The sequence below is a fragment of the Etheostoma cragini genome, chromosome 20, assembly GCF_013103735.1.
Source record: "Etheostoma cragini isolate CJK2018 chromosome 20, CSU_Ecrag_1.0, whole genome shotgun sequence".
Lineage (NCBI taxonomy): Eukaryota > Metazoa > Chordata > Actinopteri > Perciformes > Percidae > Etheostoma > Etheostoma cragini.
The window spans coordinates 11,866,946-11,889,889 of record NC_048426.1 but is presented as its reverse complement, the minus strand read 5'-3'; the positions used below and the strand labels follow the sequence as shown (position 1 = coordinate 11,889,889).

Here is a 22,944-nt window from a genome sequence, read left to right as displayed (position 1 = left end):
AGATTGCACCTATAAATTAGCATAACATTTTATTTTTTTCACTGAATAAATGTACATCCACAGTAGCTGCAGCTACAGATTATCATTCAGTTTTACCTCTCAGGAATGCCAATCCACTCCTCTTCCTCCTCCCTCTCTCTCTAGGCTTGCCCTCCCCACACAGAGGGATGCTGGGATGGAGGGATGGACAGAGGGGATTACTGAGCGTTGTCTGATTCAGTAGCTGTATGAGTCATCCTGCTGTATCACTCACACTGTTTGTAGCACCCACACAACACAGATTGCACAACCTCATGAAGCACAGCGTTCACATGCTCACACACGCACACTCCACTCTCATGCTGAAGCTGTGTCTACCTGTGACATTCAGTGTAGCTCATTGAATCCCCTAATAAATATTTAGGCAGACTGAAACTGCACGCAACTTGGCACACAAAAGCACCAGCACACACACACACACACACACACACACACACACACACACACACACACACACACACACACACACACACACATATACACACACACTATCTCTCTAACCTGAACACACACAACAGTATCTGACTTTCTATGCTCTATAAAGTTTATGATCATGAGTGTAGGGTTCCATCACTAAACTGTTACAGTAGATTATTATTTTTGGACCTTGGCTGTACAGATATGCTCTGCTGTGTCAACTCTGGTCCTCTGGATGCATTGAGTAATTGGTTCTGCACCAATGAAAATGTAAATGGTAAATGCTCTTATGAAATCCATGTCATGCATTATTCATGTGTACCAAAAAGAATGTGTGCAAACAAGAAGCTGTTCTCACAATCATATCTATGCAATGATACACGTATGAAGACATGATGGAGAATTACTTAGTGGATGGGGTGTCACCTCCATCTTTGTACGTGTTATTTGTTTTCTTTTCTTTCATTTTAGATGAGAAGATTGATACCACTGCCATGGCTGTGCAATAAATCTGAAGCCAGAAGCTTAGCTTGGTGTTTAGGTAGAAACAGGGAAATGGCCACTGTTTGTTGGTTTTGGCAAACTTATATATGGTGTTTTAATTGCTGCGGTTTAAAGATGGCGGTAGACTAGATTTTTTTTATCTTTGGACCGAGCCAGCCTAGCTGTTTCCCCATTTCCAAAGTTTATGCAACGCTAAGCTAACAGGCTGCTGTTGGTAGCATCATTTTCAATGTAAAAACACGAAAGTGGTATCTTCTACTCTAACTCTAAGAAAGAAGGCCAAGAAGTGTATTTCCTCAAATCTATTATTTGAAATTGAGTTTCATACATTCAGGTTTGTTGACCTTCTTATTTTTCCTCTTAGAAATATTCATTTTCTATCATTCATCTTTTGTGTTTTTCTTACAGTAAGTTTGCCTCTGACCCTCAGGCCCTTTCTTTTTATATCTACATTTTTCTTTTGCATTTTAATCTGTCATTCCTTGCTGTTATTATCCCTCCTCCATTTGTTACTTAAAGCTCTCAATATTGGTATGTGAGAAAATAATGGATGTATTTGTTTGCCGAGACGTAGCCGCTCTGAGAGCTCGTTAAAACACAAGATAAGAGGTGCTTCACAGCATGCAGTGGCAGCAGCGGTGCCAGATAAATCTGCTTGATAAATAAATCTAATCATTTTACCCTCTCTTGTTCTCTTCCTACCAGGAATCTGATGGAGAGATGCAGCATGACACGAGGTTAGCCACTTTCACTTTTACCTTCTCTCTTCCCGCAGTGACACCAGCACCAGATACCTCTCTCTCTCCCTTTTCTTCTCTCTCCCTCTTCTTCTCTCCTTCAGTCCAATAACCCCTCCTCTTCCCATTCACCTCCTGCTCCATTCAATGCTCAACTCCCTCTGACACACGCACTCTCTCTCTCTCTCTCTCGCTCTCTCTCTCTCTCTCTCTCTCTCTCTCTCTCTCTCTCTGCCTACCAGCCTGTCTCCAGTCACAATGGGAGGAGGCTTTTTCTAAATGCATGCTCTGAAGGGATGCACAGGCTAATGAATGTTGTGGTCTTATCTGCTGAAAATGAAGCGAAAAGCACATAAACGGTAAGGCAAGAAAGACGAGAAGTGCATGCCTGGTTTTATTAGCTGCTTGGAGACAAGTGTGTGTAGTTGCTCTGCAACACTTATGAAGATAACGATTGTTGTGAGTAGCTGTTGTGTTGTTCTGTCCATGTGTTGCATAGCATGAGTGCTTCCACAAAAGGGTTGGGTAGACGGCTGTGCATTCAACAATACAGTTTGTTTGAATAATATCAATATACGTTGTGCAGCGTGTTTGAGTAAAGCTAGTTGTCACTGTAATCTCTGCAGCAGAAGAAGTGAGGCAGCTGTACACTGTTGGGTTTTGTTATGAAGTAAAATCTGCGTTGTTTTTCAGTCGATTAGGCTGTCATTTGGATTTTATTGGCGTGAGAACAATGAGGCGGCACATGTTTTCATAGCCCTCAATTAACTCTCATACTCATTCACTGGGCAAGATAATACCACAGAGCAGTAATTATGGCTGAACATGTGCATCATGAGAGAAAAAGTTGTTCTCATTAAACTAAACTCCTCACCTTGTATAGATTAAGAGAGATCAAGAGAAAGAGAAAAGTAAATCCATAGTGTTGATGAGTTGATTACTTTATATTTCAGGGAGTGAATCATGAAGCTTTCTTCCACAATCTGCCTTTAAGTGTCAGCATAACATGATCATAACATCGAGAAGTAATGCTCTCACCTCCAGCAAGTGAGGAAACATTGATTTTTGCAGATGATCCCTGCTTCCTGTTCCATAGTTAAAGCAAACAGCACCTCAGATAAGGGGCTGTCCAGAGGGAAACTTTGGTCTTTTAAGTGAGTTTCAAATTTCAAGTGCAATGGGAAGAGCTCTAATTAATTTGGAGGAAAATAAAAGAAGAAGTGAACATTAAGTGCCAACTCTTTGGGAACTACAGTGTTGTTTTTTTACATTATGTTATTATCTTAAGCTTTGATTTAGTACTATACATGGCATGAGAGCTAATCCTAGTTTCCAAATACAATTATTCAACCTGTCAAGTCAATTTTGAATAATTTCAATCAAAATTCATAAAAGAGAGAGGTTTTCTGGTGATACAACCAAAAATTGCAAAAAAATGTTGTGTCAAAGGCTGTCAAACAATTCATCCGCTCAACCAAACCCCAGCAGCAGACCATGCACTGCTCCTCCTCAGTTTTCTGAAGTGATTCTTTTTATAGATAATAAAACAAAGCTTTTCACCAAAGGCTGTTTTTGTTCTTTACTTGTAAACTGAATTAGAGGAAGCAAACCAAATTGAGGTCATCGGGAATGACAAAACAGTGCAAAGTCACTGTCTTCACATAAAACAAAGAAGAAGAAGAAGAAGAAGAAGAGTACATAAAGAGAATCTTAGCTTCATAAAAGTCAATTTTTATGACATTTGCAAAATTTTGGTTGTAGACTTAATGTAGATAATTGAAATTCATATTTTCCATCTTCTGCTAATTTTCTGCTTCTAAGATCTGTGTGGGTACTGCAGTTCCAATCATTCTGTTATTTTTAGATTATTAATGGCCTCTTTATGAGGTCATTTGCCAAGACTTGTGCTAGTCAGACAATGGAAATGCTGAACTTTCCACAAAAGTATAATACAAATGTCAGTGTCAAACTGAAATTATAGGCTAAAATGTTAATGCCTAATAGTTTATCCAAAACTAAATTTAGCAGCTATGACCGTATGTACACAAGGAAACTTCCACTACCCTTGGACCTATTGGAAACTCATTGAAGTATTTGACAATTAGGATGTTGAGATTAATTTTTCCTTTCTCACAGAAAGTTTAATTCTAAGAAATGTAACTTTAAGAGATGTAACATTTAATTTTGTAGTTATTTTGTGACATTAAAAAGAATGTGTAGTATTTTCACTTGAATTTTAATTAAGTCTCTACAAATGTTGCAGCTTACCTTCATCAGCTGTATCTACCCATTATCTATTCTGCCTCCTGCACCAGCTGCTGGGAGACATTACTACCCACTGGGCTTCATTCAGACTTTAACGAATATGCCTGGAGCCATTGTTTGTTCATCTCTCTCGTATTTTCCATAAGCTAGGCACATAGCTTCCAAAGCAGATGCCATACCAAGGCGCCCTTCAGGTTAGCCCCGAGCAGTTTACCACCTCCCCGCTCTCTCTTTCTCCTGTCTAATTATTTTCAAGACAATGAGATCAAAGGTTTATGCGGGATTCATTTGTGATTGTGACTGTACTGTTGCATCTGAAAGTGGCTGATGAGGGATCTGCCTTGGAGCGTACCCAAGGTGTTAGCTTTGTCTTTGTGTGTGTGCATGTTCAGATTCTGTATTTTCCAATTCAGACTCTTTTCTTTGACTTCTCACCTCACCACCCCCATCACTCCCTGGACTATTGGGGATAAGCCTGTCTGCCATAAAGCATTTATAAGACTCTGTCAAAGCCAACAGGACAGGGTCAGCTGAGCAACCTAAGCCTTTGGAGCGCCCATACTATACAGTAGACCTTAAGTGTCTTATAAACACAAAGTACTGTATATGTACTATATGTCCAAAGAGTAGGATGTGTGGCATTTTAATATCACATATAAAATAGATAAGGACAGAGCTCTTCAACACATGGCGGACGTTTTAGCCCTGATAGTCCTTTTTTTCCCAGCTCATTAATGCATTACACTGCTCCTGTTATATGAACGATAATTTGTTTTCTGGCTTGTATTATGCGTCAGGCTGCAAAAAAAAGCAAGCCGTTTCACCAGAAAACAAAGCTTTTTGTCAAACAAACACATACCACCTTTATAAGCTACATGTTGAACAAACTGTGCACCTAATGCACCCATTAGACCTCAATTAATACTTCATTGCACACTGGAGGGCTGTGCTTGCTGCTGTATGTTCAGCCAACATGCACACAAAACTCCCCAAACCCTGGTTGCCTCATGCAGTCCAATGCATGGTTGATTTCCTGATGTTCAATCTGGGCTGTGATGATAAAAAGAAAAAGCCCCTAAGGTAAAAAGCACAGGCTCCTTTCTTCAAAGGCGATCCTCGGCCGTCATGTCCCTCTTTGTGCTCCGTAGTGCTGAGCTGAATTCAGATTCCGAAGTTTAGTTCAGTGAACGTTTGGATATCAAATAGTTTTTTTGTAAGGGTTTGATTGCAGTGTGAGCTGTATGTTAAAGGTCCAATATGTAATATATTAACTGTAATAAATCCAACAATGACCCCAATGCACATCCAGATATTAAGGAAACATGCTAAGTACAAAGACTGTCTTCTCTGACAACAATGCTAATGGCAGTACTTTCTCCTTATGAAATGTTGTAATGTAAGAACAGACATAAAGGCAGCAAAAAAATGAATGGGATCAATGGAGATAAATTCTACCCAACCTAAAAAAAACGCCATGTTTCTAACAGTTGCGTGACCAGAGACATAACAAACCCGTAAATATTGGAGATGTATTTGAAATATTGAGACAGTTTGGAGCCCAAATGGACGCAGAGGCTAATGTCCTCCCTGAACAGGTAAGCATTAGCTTTAGGTTAATTTATCACTACTACTAGGGACGAGCATTTTCTATCATTTCAACATTGATTGATGAGTTGTTTACATACTCGCAAAAACAATTGAGACACAGCCAGTAAAGGGATCCGGACTGGTCCTGGCTAACCCTGCTAACTCCTAACAATACCATAGGACCAGGCAAGCGGGCCACGCCTGTCGCCGAATAGTTACAAGCCAAGAGAGGGGGGCTGTAAATATGTAAGATAGGACTGTAAATTAGCAGTGTGTTCAGCAATTGTTGTCGTAATTCTAAGCCAATAAAGTGTGCAAAGTGTGAAAAGGACAGCTAGGTTGTGGAATTTTTAGCAGTTTACCAACAGGAACTTGGGGAGGACGGCGCGTGGGGGAAAACTCTCTACAGTGTTTTGTAACTATTTTAAACACTAGCTGTCAGTATTACATATTGCATCTTTAATTTGCTGTTTTGCAGTCGCAAAAATTGTAAATTTAAATGTTCGTGGACACCAGCATGTCAACAAACACTGCATCTTCTTTAACTGATCAATAGTTTTATATTAACTGTCAATCACAACAAAAGGGAAAAGAAAGGAGTCACTTGTAGGGACACCAGACTACAGTTTCCCAAAGCTCTATAGAGCTTTTAGAGTCTTTCAGCTCATTTCTGGTTTTACTGTTTTGGTCTTAGCGCTGTCATGGTCAGCATTGGTTTTAGCTGCAGAAACCAGCAATTTTCAGAAAAAAGGACCAAAACCAAACGACAGACAGACAGAGATGCCAACTAGGTGGTTAACATAGTGGAGCATTTAGCAGCTAAAGAGACAGATATTTCCCGCAGGAGTTGTAAGATCAGTGTTGGACTTGCATTTATTAAGCGGCCAGAAACGCAACTTCATTGATGTTTACTTCATGTCTGCTGAATGCGTGATAACTGTTTGCTACCAAGTTTGCCCTATTAGCTTACAGGACGCTAATGTGTCATTGTGTTACTGCAGATTTAAAATACCATACATTTTATATAAAGCTAAAAAATAAGATACATTTTATTGATCCCAGACAGGAAAATTGAATAGTACAGTACAGGTATTTGGTCATAACCACAACACACAGCATACTGTACATCTTGAATTCTCTTTTTGGGACACCGTCTCTTTCATTTCTCTCTCTTTTTGTCTGTCTGTTGTTTGAACGTTTTGAAAGGTTATGAAGGGGTTAAGACCACAATGAATTGCTTCTGCTGTGTAGCTATGGAGCCATAATAGTGTCTGCTTATGCTTGTCAGAAAACACTGAAAGAAAAAGAGAACACATTTTGTTAAAACATACAGGTACAGAACATAAATACAAAAACTCACCATAGTTTTTACTACCCAGGCAGGAACAATAATAAAGAAAGAAAAAAAATTGTAATAATACACATATATTTTAAGAGATCTCACAAATGTGCCCTGGGCTAAAAAAGTAATTCCATTTCATGAGGATTGGATTTGTTTTTCTAGATGAGAAGGTAACATCTTTGGATTTATAGGTGAATTGAACGTCAATTGACCTGATGTATCTGAAGTCTATTAATTTGTCCAAGGGTTTAATTTTTAGCAGCACAGAAAAAAAGATAAAATTGGTGTTTTAACCCAAGGCTTTGTGCTGACTGTATGTACAGTGAAACCCATTCTTTGTCAGGTCTTAAAGGTTGCCTTAAAGAGACATCAAACTGGGAAGAGCTTTAGAAAGACCCCTTTGATTAATCAAACATTATTCTTAATCGTTACATGTAGCACAATGTAGTGGGATTCTATTACTGCATTCAACCCATCCAAGGTATTAGGAGCAGTGGACAACTACACATACAGCGTCCAGGGAGCAACTTGGGTTCAGTGTCTTGCTCCGGGACACTTTGACGTGTGGCCAGATGACCTGATTGATCCACCAACCTTGTGGTTTTTGGGCAACCATTTAACCTCCGGGCCACAAGCCACCCCAATTGTTAACATGGAGCCATAGAAAACCTAAAAGAAACCTGCTTAAACTACTGGTAACCTCCTGTTTTTCTCAATACATTATCCTTAAAAGGAAAGTTGATTTCCCTGTTTCAGAAACCAATTTACTGCCAGAAAGTTGGTAAGAATAGATTTCAGGTTTATAAAGTTATGTAACTTGCGAGAAGAAGATAAGAAAATCTGACTTTGAGTTCTCTGGGTCATGGATCCCAGACTTCCTATAATGCAACCGTAGATGCTTTTCTTATACCATCCCTTAGGAAACCACCGTGTTAGTTTGTAACTTCAAATTTAGTTTAGTTTGTCTTCAAATGCTTCAGACCTTTCAAAACTCCTTCCAGAGCCACATATTACATCTTATTGTTTCCCCAGGCTACTTCCCTTGACTATTAAATTGACACTGACATGTAGAATCTGCAGAAGTACATACAGTCAATTTTTTTTTAATTAATTGTTTCCAAATCAATGTTGTTGATTATAAAACCTGTTGTTTAGCCCTTGTTTACTCTGTCTTAAAAATTGTCATAATTTTCACCCTAAATCTCTGTGAAGCTTTCTGATGAAGTCAAGTCACTGCATACTAATGTAATGCAGAATCTGGCATCTTTAATTATCTGAGGGCATTTTTAACAAGACTACACCATACTATTTATTAATATTGATTGTAGTTCTTTTAATATTCACTCAATGAGTAGTGTATTGCCACTTTTGGCATTGCTCTTGTTGTACGGGAATATCCGATCGGATTTCACTTTTTTTGGATGTCTGTTTTTGGATGTCTGTTACCTTCCACTTTCTATGTGTTGTAATTTTAAACTTAAAAATCGATTTTTGAGGATTAGGTTGCTGCTCCTCAGATCTCTGCAGTGTAAATCCAGACAGCCAACTAGACTATCTGTCCAATCTGAGTTTTCTGTTGCATGACTAAAACAACTTTTGAACGTACATGTTCCATCAAAACTTGTTCCTTCCTTAGCAAGTCGATTTTGCAGCGACACTGTGGCTCTGCTCACCCAGGAAGATTGTGATTGGTTTAAAAAAACACCAATGAATGGCTCGGGTTAGCTCAGTAGAGCAGGCAACCACATAAAGAGGCCTTCTTGCAGCAGCTGCGGGTTCAACTTTGACCTGCAGCCCTTGCATGTCAGTCCCCCTCTCTCTTCACTTTCATGTCTTCATCTGTCCTATCGAAAATAAAGGCCTAAAATTACACAAAAAATAATCATAAAAAAAAGAAATGCCAATGAAGCTGTTTTTTTCCAAATCCCAGAATGTTGTGTGGACTTGCCACAGCGCTGTGGAGGAGCAGCACTGCCCAAGAAGATTGTAATTTTCTTTAAAGAAACACAAACAACCCAGAGCATTTTATTACTACAATACCAGAATGTTAACTCGTGCAGCCAGACCATACTTCAGCACTGACACAAACTAAAACTAGCCTTTGTCAGGATCTACCAGTCAGATCCAGTTTCACATATTGTGTTGTGTGACAGATGGTGATCCAGTCAATGCAAACCAATATTGGACTATGCAGCATAATCAAGCAGGTTTAAGTTGGACTATGAAGAGCTGTGGGCTGCCAGTACAGTATCACACTGTAGGTTTGGCAGAAGTGAGTTACAGATGGGCCAGCAATTTACACCCATTAAATTTGTAGTACATCTCATGAAGCTTCTCTTTTGTTTAGCTCAGTCTAGTGCTGCGTTAAGCTCTTCCATTGAGGCGATATGGCTTTATGTTACTTAGCTTAAACACACTTTGTGGTAAAATTGGTATTGAATTGCTCATTGGTTACTGAAAGAAATTAATACTTCTACCATTTCTAAAGTCTTAAAAGTCATGTCCATAATTTTTTTAACAATAGTCAGGTGCCCACTTGAACGTTGCAAATAGTTTTGCCTGCTGTAAACATTCCTCCTGTTCATGACATGTCCTTACTGCGCTTTAATTGTAAGCGATGGGTAATGTGTTTAAAAGTTCAGCTGAGGCCAATATGAGGCTTTCACTTTCTAAATTAGTCAATCAGAGAACCCGTCAGCCCTCAAGTGCACAACACACACACACACATACAGTACATACACACATACATGCACACCACAGCGAGATGTGGAAAAGCCCCCCTGCAGTGACACCTGCTGTGGCTCCCTGATGTGATTTGATCCGATCAGGAATAGTAGGAAATAGGCCTACAAATTGTCAAAATTAATTGAAAGCTTGCTGTTTCCTCTCAAACTTCTAAACTTTTTTGCTATGACTGTTTAAAGGGTCAAGGATACATGAAGGAGCTATAGGGACATTATAGAGTCACAGCACATCAGCAGAAACAATTCTTTATCCTTTAATTTATCCTCAGGAACGTTTTGTGTTGGAAAACAACATTATTGTCACAAAGTCCAACAGTGAATTCAAACACATTTGCTGTGTGGCCCTAAACTGTGTTCTGGATCACCTATAACAAATATGGTCAGGTCTGATACTTCTGTCTGTTACTGGACACCAAGTTCTGATGTACTGTACTGTATACTCTTACAAAAATTACAGCTAAGCAATGCAAATGTTATCAATGAAATGTATAGATGATCTGATACAACCTTAAATGAAAACTGATACTTCAGATGTTTGTTATAAAAAGCTAGAGTGCTTTATAAGTTGTTTTAGTTTCAAGTCAAACAAGTTCTTCCTCCCAACCTCTTAAGGTTCAATCTCTTTTGATATGTAGATAGAATCTAAAGAAGAGATAAACAGTGTGCTCCTCAGTTGCAGTTCTTGTCTTCAGGCAGCAAACTGTGTTGACTAGTCATCATCATTGCTCTAGTGACTTAATCCAAGGATCTGTTTTTCTGGCCGCTGGTGGAAGAGCATTCACAAGAGGCTGTTGTATTTCTGGTGTCTTGCATCAGAAGAAATACACAAACATGGATCTCAAGTAAAGCCTCAACCACTGTACTAGACCATACCAAGGGAAAAAGTAATAAAATAATGTTGCTAATTAACACAACTTCTGCTCTTGTTTGGTCTCTTCTGGCTTTAAGCCTGTTTTGGCATTTTCCATCACATGGGACCTACTCAACTCAGCCACGGTGCCCCGTCCTCCTTTTTCCATTGCAGATTAGTACCGCCTCACGCGTGAAGCGAGCGTGGCTGGTCGTCATAGCTGGCAACAGCCATGACCTAACACGACACACACACAGCGAACGTTGAAGGTGTCTTGTTTTTGATTCTCCGCATGTTGTTGTTGCCACAGTTAGAAGACAAATTTAGTTTCAAAAGAAGCTGGAGGCAGCAAAAAAAAAAAAAGAAGCTGGCTGAAATACTTAAACATGGCGGGTTTGTTCAGGACACCCCCATCTTTCATTAGCAATGACAATGCAGTGAAAAGTGACAATTCAGTCTGACCAATCAGTAGTCTGCAGGTTTTTACATCACCTTTTGGTATCGCGTCAGCTCGCTTGGAACCTCGACTGAAATGGTACTAAAAAAAGTACCTGTTAGCAGATACCAGGGACTTTTTTTCGTAAAACAAAAAAACAAAAAAGGCGAGTAGAGTCGAGGCGGGTCAAGGAGGTACCGTGTAGTAGAAAAAAGCTGTTTAAGTCTTTCTTTTGAGTTACCCAGGAGTTGCGATGCATTTGGAAGAATTATTCTGGTTTATCAAAACTCTGGTCCTATCTTTATAGTTTGGGCCATCATTCCTACTACATTACTTTACACTTAGTTAATTGCTAAGTTCTAGGAAGGCAGTGGTATCGCTTAATATAAGACAAATGGGGCCAGAAGCATGGCCTGTCAGAAAATCACATAATCGCCATGGAAAAAGAGAAATTGGTCAAATGATTACCTATCACTGCTTTCTAGACAGATGTCTTAGTTCAATTTTGTCCTACCATACCTGCTGTAGGTTTCCTTTGCAATGAGGGAATGTTACCAATATTATGTGTGTGCTAACATTCCATTTTATATACAGTACATATACATTATGTTTGTACAGTGGAAGGAAGAGGAGACCATCTTTATATACAGTGTATTAGTGGTATTAATCATCTCACTAGCAAATAAGTAAGTAAGTAATTCCAGAAATGCCAAACTAGTCCTTTAATAAAGTAGTTTGTTTGCCTAAATCTAACTAAACAGTAATGTTGGCAGGTTAGAAAACTGTGACATAGTAAATATTTGTTATGGTCTTGAAAGCCTCTGACAAACGTGTTTTCTCCAGCGCCATCAGATCAGAAACATTCATATGGGTCAATATGAAAGGGTATGACAAATTAACTTTGTTTGTTTGGAGGATTTGTTGAAAGGGTTTTAGTGGTTGTTTACTGTTCCCTCCTATCATGTCTCGCCCCATCGGACTTCTTTGCAGCAGTGTCACCATGCTCCCAGAGCTCAGCAATTACATTGGTTGGTACATTGTCATCATAACCATTAGAGATGATGACCAAAACAGCAAAAGAACGCCTACAGTGTTATCCCCTAAGTTGGAACATGAAGGTTTATTTACAGTAGATATGGTGAGTGTGTCTCTGTGAGCTGCTCATTTAATAGCAGACTATAGTAGGGATGGCACAGCGGCCATTAAACTTTAATGTCCTCATTTGGTCACTGTGAAAAGTTTATCTGGCAGGCAGTGTCTCTGCCTCGCTCACCTCCTGCAGCTCATTACTAGTAATTCAGCCTGCGGGCACAATAAGGGCTCCCAATTGTAGGTCTGAGATGGATGCTGTCTAGTTGTAACCTTTAGTAGGTTTCCCATTAAGGTTTTTGTTTTTTTCTAAATATAACTGCTGTTACTTGCTGCTGGAGTCATGAAAGAGAGAAAATATACAGGCAGAGTGGGAGGTTGAAACTGTGTGTACAATGTACTGTTGAAAACTGCAAGTAGGTTATAGTGTTACAGCATTACAGCAACTATTTGTTTAACTCCCTGTAGTATGCATGTGTGTCTGATCATTATGACAAGTTGTTACACATGGGCAAAATGTTTCAGGCAAACCGGGTTTACTCGTGTTTCTATATACAATGTAGGCTCTTCTTGATACTTTAGAGAGGAAAGTGTGCTTGATTTGCATATCTTGTGCTGTTTTGAGTTTCTCTGGCAGTGTAGAAACATCAGTAAGCCTGTCACGAGGTTCACAGAGGACTTAGATTTGTTCCTTCTTGTGGATGGTGTTCCCCAAACAACACCTGAGGAACCAAGATCTGCTTTTTATCCCCCTGGGAGGGGGGGGGGGGGGGGGGGGGGGGGGGGGGGGGGGGGGGGGGGGGGGGGGGGGGGGATGTTGAGATGCAGGGTACAGTTCTTTTTATACACTGCAGGAAGGTGTGTGTTTATGTATGTGCATGTTAGGATGTGTTCTGAACCCCACTTACTTACCAATTGAGTAACTATTTCTGTCGTCTTTCTCTCTGTATCCCTCTGTGACTTGCAGATTTTTAAAAAATGGCTACTGCAACCATATTGACAGTGTTTCCAAAACCTGTTGTTGTTTCCTGAGTGTTGAAGGGAGATTAAAAATAATAAGTAGTGGCGGCAGGCTACAAACACATTCATTCAATTTGTTGCTCCTCCCCTGCTACTCTGTGGGGACTGATAAAGTTATACTGCTGGTATGTATTTATGCATTCATGCTTACTTGGCTCTGAGGGACAAGAATAAGGGGTTTTAAAGGGCAAATTTATGGACTTTTTGAAATTCATCCGCCCTAGCCAGATTATTTGTGGTGGTTACTTACCGTTTGCTATAAGCCCCATACTCCATAGTTACTGTTGCTATGCCTGTCAAGCTTCCCCTTCTTCTGCAGCACATAACTGCAGCTGCATAAAGAAAGATGTACAACTGAGTTTTATTCTGGTATTTTATGCTTGCTAGTGGCAGGTTATTAAGGTGCAGGAGACCCGAGTTCAAGCCCTAGCACCACTGTAGAGCAATGATGAAGGATGGAAATGGAAACACACATGCATTTATCATAACACTGATTTATTGAGAAATAACCTCTGTGGTCAGCTGGTCAATAACTCACTATTCCAAAGGGTCCCGCAATTTGTGGTGGCGGCATTCAATTATTCCTAACAAGAGAGAATCATTAATCTTTCTGCATTCTGTGTTGTAGTTTTCTTTAGTGTTTGGTCATATTTTGGAAATGCGCTTACATTTTTTGGATTACAGAATTGAACAAAAATAAGATTGTTTTGCATTGGTCTTTCAATAGGAAGAGTAAAGTTCAATTGGCAATGCAGTAATTTATAAGTATTGCATGCTATTTAAGTTTGTTTTCTGAACTTTTCTAATTGATCCCCCAGCTGTGCTTCGTCATACTGAACTGGCTCAATTTCTGAATGCACCCACAATCTCTCAACTTTCTCCGGAGTCAACTGAACTAAATGTGCTGGTAATCTGTGGGACTTCAAAGCTGTTTTTCTTTGCTCTCTTGCCAGGGTCATCACAGATAGCCAACTCCTATCTGCCTCCCCAGGCAAGACTTAGAGCTTTCACTGTTGGTTTCTGGTTAGAGTTCAAACTTGGCTTCAACATTCAGCCGACCAGCAGCAGCGGCGGCAGCAGCAGAGGCAACAACTATACACACATGAGAGCTGAGGCAGAGAGAAAAATATGAAAAAGATATACATTGGCAAAACTGCCCTCAAAACACAGAGAAACGGTTGCAAAAATCAGAAAAGAAGGTAAGATGAGTCAGTCTGTGGAGGGAGTGTTTTCAACTCTAAACATTCGCCTCATAATTGTGGGATCCATTTCATTCATTCTGACCAATGAAAATGGATTCTCAGTGCGAGGTCATGACCATGACAAATCCATTAAAAACATGATGTGGTATCTATTCATTCCCATTGTTTATCTTCATATCTCTTGTCATGTTTCAGCTGACATGTACATCCAGGTTAATGCTGCACTGAACTTAACCAACAGTCTTATAAATCTGTACCCAAAACAAACATAATACTTTAAACAAGATGGCTGTGCGCTCATACTTTATTAAACTTGCATTACACAGTGATTAGAGCCAAGAGCAGTTTTCACATTACAATAGCTCTCTGGCTCTTTGTCATTTGATTTTACAACATCACTTGTGGAACAACCACAGGACAACCACAGTCTGATCTGCAGCTTTACTAGAGCAGTTGAGGTTGAGGGCCTCGCTCAAAGGACACCTCAATGGTGGTATCTAATGAGGGAGACAAGCGCTTCCTTTTCACTTTCCCCATTCAGATTTAGGCTACCCCTGCCCCCACATTTATAAAGGAACAGTTCAATATACATTATTTGCTTTGTTTGTGAGAGTGATATTTGAAGACAGATGTCAATCTATGTCTTTTAAAAACAGTGGTGATGACAGTGGTATCTGGTATCTGTATCTATACTACACTCTTTTTCAAACTCTTTAACTATTCCTTTACAAATTTGGTGCATATCTGTGCTGTTTATGCATCTGGCTACATGTTTATTAACTATTGTAATGCCATGGTCCACGTTACTGGGCTTATTTTTGCTTCTCTACCTACATACTGATTTCTTACTGCATGATGAAGGCTTAATTAGTGGACAACCTAGTACCCAGACATTAAAGGTAATCCATCCCTCGTATTGACACAACACAGTCTATAAGTCTTTCTGTGGATACCATTCTCTCCTCCTTTACTGCCAGCTTACTAATTGAGGCTCTGAGCCAAGATGGACTTGGAGGTGCACTTATTGCGCCTGCTAGTTGGCAGTTCTGAGCCATCAAACCTTTCTGTGAGCCAAGTATCCATCTGTCTGGAAAAATGCTAAATCCCCCAGAGCGCACACAGCCCCTGCTCCCCATCTCTAGCCTTTCATTATCCCCATCCACTCCCTCCTTCAGTTCCAGTTGGTGGTTGGTGGTGTGTTTTCATCCTCCACACTTAAACCTGAATCAGATGACCAAATATTGCTCACTATCTGAGACATTGCTGTTGATGGTGGTGGTGTTGAAAAGCTGGTATTGTGGCCTCTCACTCACACTCTCTCATGCTCTTTGAGTCCCTTTCACCCTCTATTAATGCTTACTTGTGCGCACAAAGCCATGATCTATTCCATATTTTCTCCTTTTATGAATCACCTATAGTCTGTGTCTATGGGCAAAAATTATTTTTTCCTATTCTTTCAGTGATTCAATAGGCGGGTTGTATAATGGAATTCACCATTACACCGATGGGACCTGTTTTCCCAGCTCTGGTCCCTCCCTGTGAATGGGAAATGATTAGTATTCCTCCTTCATCCATCTCCTCCTCCCCATCGGCCTCACTGCCTTCGCCCTGCTTGGGACCTCTCTCACTCCAAGCTGAATTACACTCCAGTTACGCTTCATCCCCTTCCCTCTTTCTCACACAAACACCTACCCTTTTTACTTTTTACTCGGTTGCCTTTTCTCTCTTTCTCTGATCTGTCTCCCTCTCTCTGCTTTGCTTGATGAACCTGACAAATTCTGACATCAATGAAAGTGCATCAGTGTTGTGACTTCCTGTTCTCTAAACTCTTGCTGCTGCTCGATCAGCTCCTTCCACGACCACAAAGATGACCTCCGTAAGCGCCTGTCGTACACCACCCACAAACTAGAGATGGTGGAGACGGAGTTTGATTCCACTCGGCAGTACCTCGAGACAGAGCTGCGCCGGGCCCAGGAGGAACTGGAGAAATTTACAGAGAAACTACGCAGGTGTGTGTGTGCATGTGTGCATGACTCTGTGGGCAGCTTGCCTTTTCATGTATGCACAAACTGTCCTTTCCCCACAAGGGATAAACGCAGCAAAATGTGAAATAAGGTGTTTTAAGATTTGCAGCCCAGTGTTCCAAGTAATTAAGTCTATATTGTACAATTTTACACATGGAATGCTAAGATTCAGCGCAGAAGGTAGTGTGTGCCCTGGAGGAGAAGACCAGAGTTTATGCCCTGTTACAGACCTGAAATGAATGCTTTTCATTAACCTCAACCGTGATGTGACCCTAACCATACCTTTACCATTCTTAATTTCCCATAATCACCATTTGTCTAACCTTAAGCATATTGTAGTATTGTATTGTTGAAAAGGTAGAATTTGAAAAAAGTCCCTGAACTTAGTGTAATTCAGGGTTTTGCAGAATTGTCCAGTATTGATGGTCTTGTCAGCCAACAAGGTTGCATCGTTTTTGACTTAATGACCTGAGAGTGCTGCCTAACAGACTGAGGTCTAGCTTTCCTCTTAAATGAGTAACAGCCCTCGGTTTCATAATGGTTTTGTTTGTTCTCCATCAATCAGTGAACCACTCTCTCTTTCATTTTTGTTTATGCTCCCTTAAATCTCTTTCTGGTCTTTGTTTTCTGATTTGTCTTTGCTTTTTGTCTTCACTGCCCCACTTGTCTGGTTAATGAAGCGATAAATGCTGGTTTATCAACCCTCTTAGGCCTGAGAGATAATGTGTAAATGTGATACTGAACGGAGAAGTGACAAAACACCAGGAACAAGTTAACAAATAGAGTCAAGGAGGTCCTGTTCCATTAAGCTCACTAAGAGAATAAAAAAGAGAAGAGAAAGAAACACGTTTCAGATGTAGCAGTGCTACGGGTCTGTTTAGTTTGTATGTTTATTGATTTCCTATGATACAATTATTGTATATTATACGTATAATTATGCATTTCTCTTAGTATCTCCTGCTGTGGCGCTTAAACATAACATCATCCCTTTTTACTGTGATTTGGCTTAACAGATGTTTTTCTTGAGTGATCGCCAAATCTGAATAATCACTTAAATTATCCTGCAAATCCCCTCTGAGATTCTCCCTCAGTGCCCTGATGTAGTAATTTATTTATGTCTCTGTCCAATATTATGTGGAGATTACTGGTGCTTATTGAGCTGTATGAACTGTAAAATACTGTCTTGTTTATGGTAGTTAACAGGCCATAATGATTTTTCTCTGTTCTTTTAGAATTCAGAGTAGCTATGCAGCTCTTCAGAGGATTAACCAGGATTTGGAAGACAAGATGCACAGGACGGTAAGACTCCTGTTGAGGTGTTTTCGCTTTTAACCTCATATTGCTAGACCATCATACCAGTTTGTGTTGAAAATCTGTAGCACAACTCAACCAAAATCACATTTGTTTTGTAAAATTCAGGTGCATGAAAACATGTAAAGAACACCAAACATCTTGACTGATCAAATACCGAAGTCTAGATATTACCAAATTTTTTATTTTTTAATTTAGCAACCTTTACCTGACACATGTTCTTTCCAAACCACATTTTTGTGCATTTTCAACCACATACCATCCAGTACAACCAAAGTCTATGGTTGAGGTAAGTCAATGTTAGGATACAGAGTTAAAGGGTAGTATTTGTTATATCAACCAAAAGCATTTGCTGCCATTAAGACTAGTACTGTATAAAAAAAGTACCTTTTTCACAGTGGCCTTCATTTGGTTTCATCAAGTTTTATTATATTTAACTTTGATTAATTTTATGTGTTTGAATCACACTTACTGTTCAGTGATTCTAATAAGGAAATAATCATCCAAACCATGTTGTCTTACAACCTTTATTGTAACTGTTTATTACAAAAAATAAAAATGCACTTGAACCAGCCAAACTACATCCAAAATTGCTTACACATTAATGCGTCAGTGAATAAATCTAATTATTAAATCTATATAAAATGAAAACACAATTTTGCTGGGCCCATTCTGCATATTGAGTGCTTTTACTTCTAATACTTTATGTAATGTATGTTTGCTTTTTGGCGTCTGTACTTTTACTGTAGTAAACTTTTGAATGTTGGACATTTACCCAAAATAGGGTATTACTAAGTAGTTCTTTCACCACTTTGACTCACAGATTCAAACTGGCATCTTTTCAAATTCTCCAATCTTTAGGCCACAACTTGTTTGTACAGGCTTCACCACTGTGTGACTACATTTTCACATTCTGTGACTGTTGTGGTAGTTTATATTGATGTTGGCAAGAAGTGCAGAATCTTGATGGTCTCTGTAAGTACCACAGACTTCTCGATAAGACTTTCATAAATGATGTATGAAGGTGATGGGGATTTGTGAACTCAGCCACATACTTGCAAACATACACACACAAACACACAGAGCTTAACAGCCTGCACCCAAAGTCTGACCTGGAATTATTTATTTGAGTCCTGTAGTTACTAGGAAATCATAACTTACAATTTGCTTTTGTATTTCCCTTTTAGACTACACCAATTGTTGAACAAAGACAGCCAGCAGATGATTCTTTGGCTCTTTTTCTTATACTGTGAAGAATGTATGATTGTGTCAGGTCCGATAGTTTAGGGTGATAAACGAATGATTACGAGACAGAGGGATGAGTGTTGCAGGGTGCAATTAGTTTAAAAATAACAAATTTACGCACAGGAAGAGAAAAGTTGCAAAAGACTGATGTTCTACAGGTTGTGTTCCTGTCAGTCTCCTACCCAACAGGTTGTTTTGAAGGGATGAATGTACTTTTCTGTTTTGACGTACCATTCTATGACTTTTTTTGCCATACTATGCTGTGACTTTTTTTGATGTGCCTATGACTTTTCACTATGTTGATGTGCAGTACTATGACATTTATTTGTTACTACTTCTTTTTTAGACAGAAGGTTCAGTGTTCAAATCTCAAAGGCTACAGCTGGTTTAAAGACGTTTTGACATACTATTCTATTACTTTATCGTTTGTTTCCCACATATTATTATTACTATTTCATCACTTTTTTTGACATACTATGTGACTTCTTTATCACTTTTACGACATACTATACTATGACTTTTTTCGACATACAATACTATGAGTTTTTTATCATATTTTTCAACATAATATACCATGACTTTATCGCTTTTTTAGACATAATATACTATGGCTTTTTCATCAAATTTTTTGACATAATATACTATCACTTTTTTATCATTTGTTTTGACATACTATACTATGACTTTATCGTATTATTATTATTGTTACCATTTCATCACTTTTTTCATCTTACTATGACTGCTTTATCACTTTTTTGACATACTATAACATGACTTTTTTCAACATACTATACGATGACTTTTTTATCACTTTTTTGACATACTATAACATGACTTTTTTTTGTCATGCTGTACTATGACTTTTTTCGGCAGACTATATTATGACGTTTTCATCACTTTTTTTAACACAATATACTATCAGTTTTTTATAATTTGTTTTGACATACTATACTATGACTTTATCGTTTTTTCCCACGTATTATTGTTACTATTTCATCACTTTTTTCATCTTACTATAATATGACTGCTTTATCACTTTTTGACATACTATAACATGACTTTTTTCGTCATGCTATAGTATGACTTTATCGCTTTTTTTGACATAATATACTTTGACTTTTTTATCTTTTTTTTTACATTCTATTTAATGACTTAATCAGTATTTTTTGACATAATATACTATGACTTTTTCATCACTTTTTTTCGACAGACTGTACTATGAATATTTCTTCACTTTTTTCGACATACTATAATATTACTTTTTTTATCACTTTTTCGACATACTATACTATGACTTTTTTCAACATACTATAATATGACTTTTTTATCACTTTTTTGACAAACTATAATATGACTTTTTTTGTCATGCTGTACTATGACTTTTTTCGGCAGACTATACTATAACGTTTTCTTCACTTTTTTTAACACAATATACTATCAGTTTTTTATCTTTTTTTTCGACATACTATAATATGACTTTTTTATCACTTTTTTGACGTACTATAATTTGACTTTTTTTGTCTTACTATATTATGACCTTTTTCGACATACTACACTATGACTTTATCACTTTTGTTTGACAAAATACACTATGACTTTTTCATCATTTTTTTTTACACAATATACTATCACTTTTTTTATCATTCTTTCCCGTCATTGCATTTTTCGACATAATAAACTGTGACTCTTTATCATTTTTTTTGACAAACTATAATATGACTATCGGTATTTTTTGACATAATATACCAGGACTGTTTCATGACTTTTTTCGACAGACTGTAATATTACTTTTTTTTTCTTTTTTGACATACTATACTATGACTTTTTTTCAACATTCTATACTATGACTTTTTCGCTTTTTTCCACATAATATACTATGACTATTTCATCACTATTTTCGACATAATATACTATCACTTTTTTATCATTTTTTTTTACATACTATAATACTACTTTTCTCGTCATGCTATATTATGACTTTATCACTTTTTTCGACATAATATACTATCACTTTTTTATCAATTTTTTTCCGATATACTATACTATGACTTTATTGCTTTTTTCCACATACTATACTATAACTATTTCATCAATTTTTTCGACATAATACACTATCACTTTTCTATTACTTTTTTGACATACTATAATATTACTTTTTTCGTCATGCTATTCTTTGACTTTTTTCGACACACTATACTATGACTTTTTCATCACTTTTTACAACATAATAATGTTTTAGATATAACATCCCATTACTTTTGTATCATTTTTTTCGACATAATATAATATGACTTTCTTCGTAATGCTATACTATGACTTTTTTCAACATTCTATACTGTGACTGTATCGCTTTTTTCCATATACTATACTATGACTATTTCACCACTTTTTTTCAACATACTATACTATCACTTTTTTATCATTCTTTTTGACATACTATAATACTACTTTTTTCGTCATGCTATGCTATGACTTTTTTCGACATACTGTGCTATGACTGTATCGCTTTTTTCCATATACTATACTATGACTAATTCACCAATTTTTTCAACATACTATACTATCACTTTTTTATCAATCTTTTTGACATACTATAACACTACTTTTTTCGTCATGCTATACTATGACTTTTTTGCTTTTTTCCACACAATATACTATAACCAGTTTATCACTTTTTCATGACTTTTTCCTCATATTTTTCTACATAATATACTGTCACTTTTTTATAATTTCTTTTTGACATACTATACTACGACTTTATCGTTTTTTTCCACATATTATAATGACTATTTTATCACTTTTTTCAACATAATATAATATGACTTTTTTATCAATTTTTTGACATACTATAACACAACATAAAATACTATCACTTTTTTATCATTTTGTTCACAATACTATAATATTGCTTAATAATATGACTTTTTTCGACATACTATACTATGACTTTATTGCTTTTTTTGACATAATATTCTGTGACTTTTTATAATTTTTATTGACAAACTATAATATGACTTTTTCATCACTTTTTTGACATACTATAACACAACATAATATAGTATCACTTTTTTATCATTTTGTTCACAATACTATAATATTGCTTAATAATATGACTTTTTTTGACATACTATACTATGAATTTATTGCTTTTTTGACATAATATTCTGTGACTTTTTATCATTTTTATTGACAAACTATAATATGACTATTTGTATTTTTTGACATAATATACCAGGACTGTTTCATGACTTTTTTCGACAGATTGTAATATGACATTTTTTTTCTTTTTTGACATACTATACTATGACTTTTTTTCAACAATCTATAATATGACTTTTTTATCTTTTTTTTGACATGCTATAATTTGACTTTTTTCGTCATGCTATACTATGACTTTTCTCAAAATACTATACTATGACTTTATCACTTTTTTCGACATGTTACTATGACTATTTCATCACTTTTTTGACATACTATACTATGACTTTTTACAAAATACTATGCTATGACTTTTTCATCATATTTTTTGACATAATATACTATCACTTTTTTATCATTTGTTTTGACATACTATACTATGACTTTTTTATCATTTTATTTCGACACACTATAATAGGACTTTTATGTCATGCTATACAATGACTTTTTATGACATACTGTACTATGACTTTATCGCTTTTTTCGACATATGTACTATGACTTTTTCATCACTTTTTTCCGACTTACTATAATATGACTTTTTTCGTAATGCTATACTATGACTTTTTTCAACATATACTATGACTGTATAGCTTTTTTCCATATACTATACTATGACTATTTCACCACTTTTTTTCAACATACTATACTATCACTTTTTTATCATTCTTTTTGACATACTATAATACTACTTTTTTTGTCATACTGTGCTATGACTTTATCGCTTTTTTCCACATCCTATACTATAACTATTTCATCACTTTTTTCGACAAAATGTACTGTCAGTTTTTAATCAGTTTTTTTGAACATGCTTTAATAGACTTTTTTATCACTCTTTTTAACATTATACTATCATTTTTTCCAACATACTATACAATGACTTTATCGCTTTTTTTCCACTCACTATACTATGACTATTTCATCAATTGTTTTG

General features: G+C 37.1%; 1 protein-coding gene across 1 annotated transcript in view; it reads left to right on the top strand.

The window, feature by feature from the left end:
* LOC117935625 overlaps positions 1–22,944 on the top strand; it is a 50,825-nt gene that overhangs the window by 5,428 nt on the left and 22,453 nt on the right. The window contains exons 2-4 of the mRNA XM_034857942.1: positions 1,666–1,697; positions 16,080–16,241; positions 17,489–17,555. Coding sequence (XP_034713833.1) covers positions 1,666–1,697; positions 16,080–16,241; positions 17,489–17,555 — 261 coding nt within the window. The remainder of the gene's footprint in view (positions 1–1,665; positions 1,698–16,079; positions 16,242–17,488; positions 17,556–22,944) is intronic.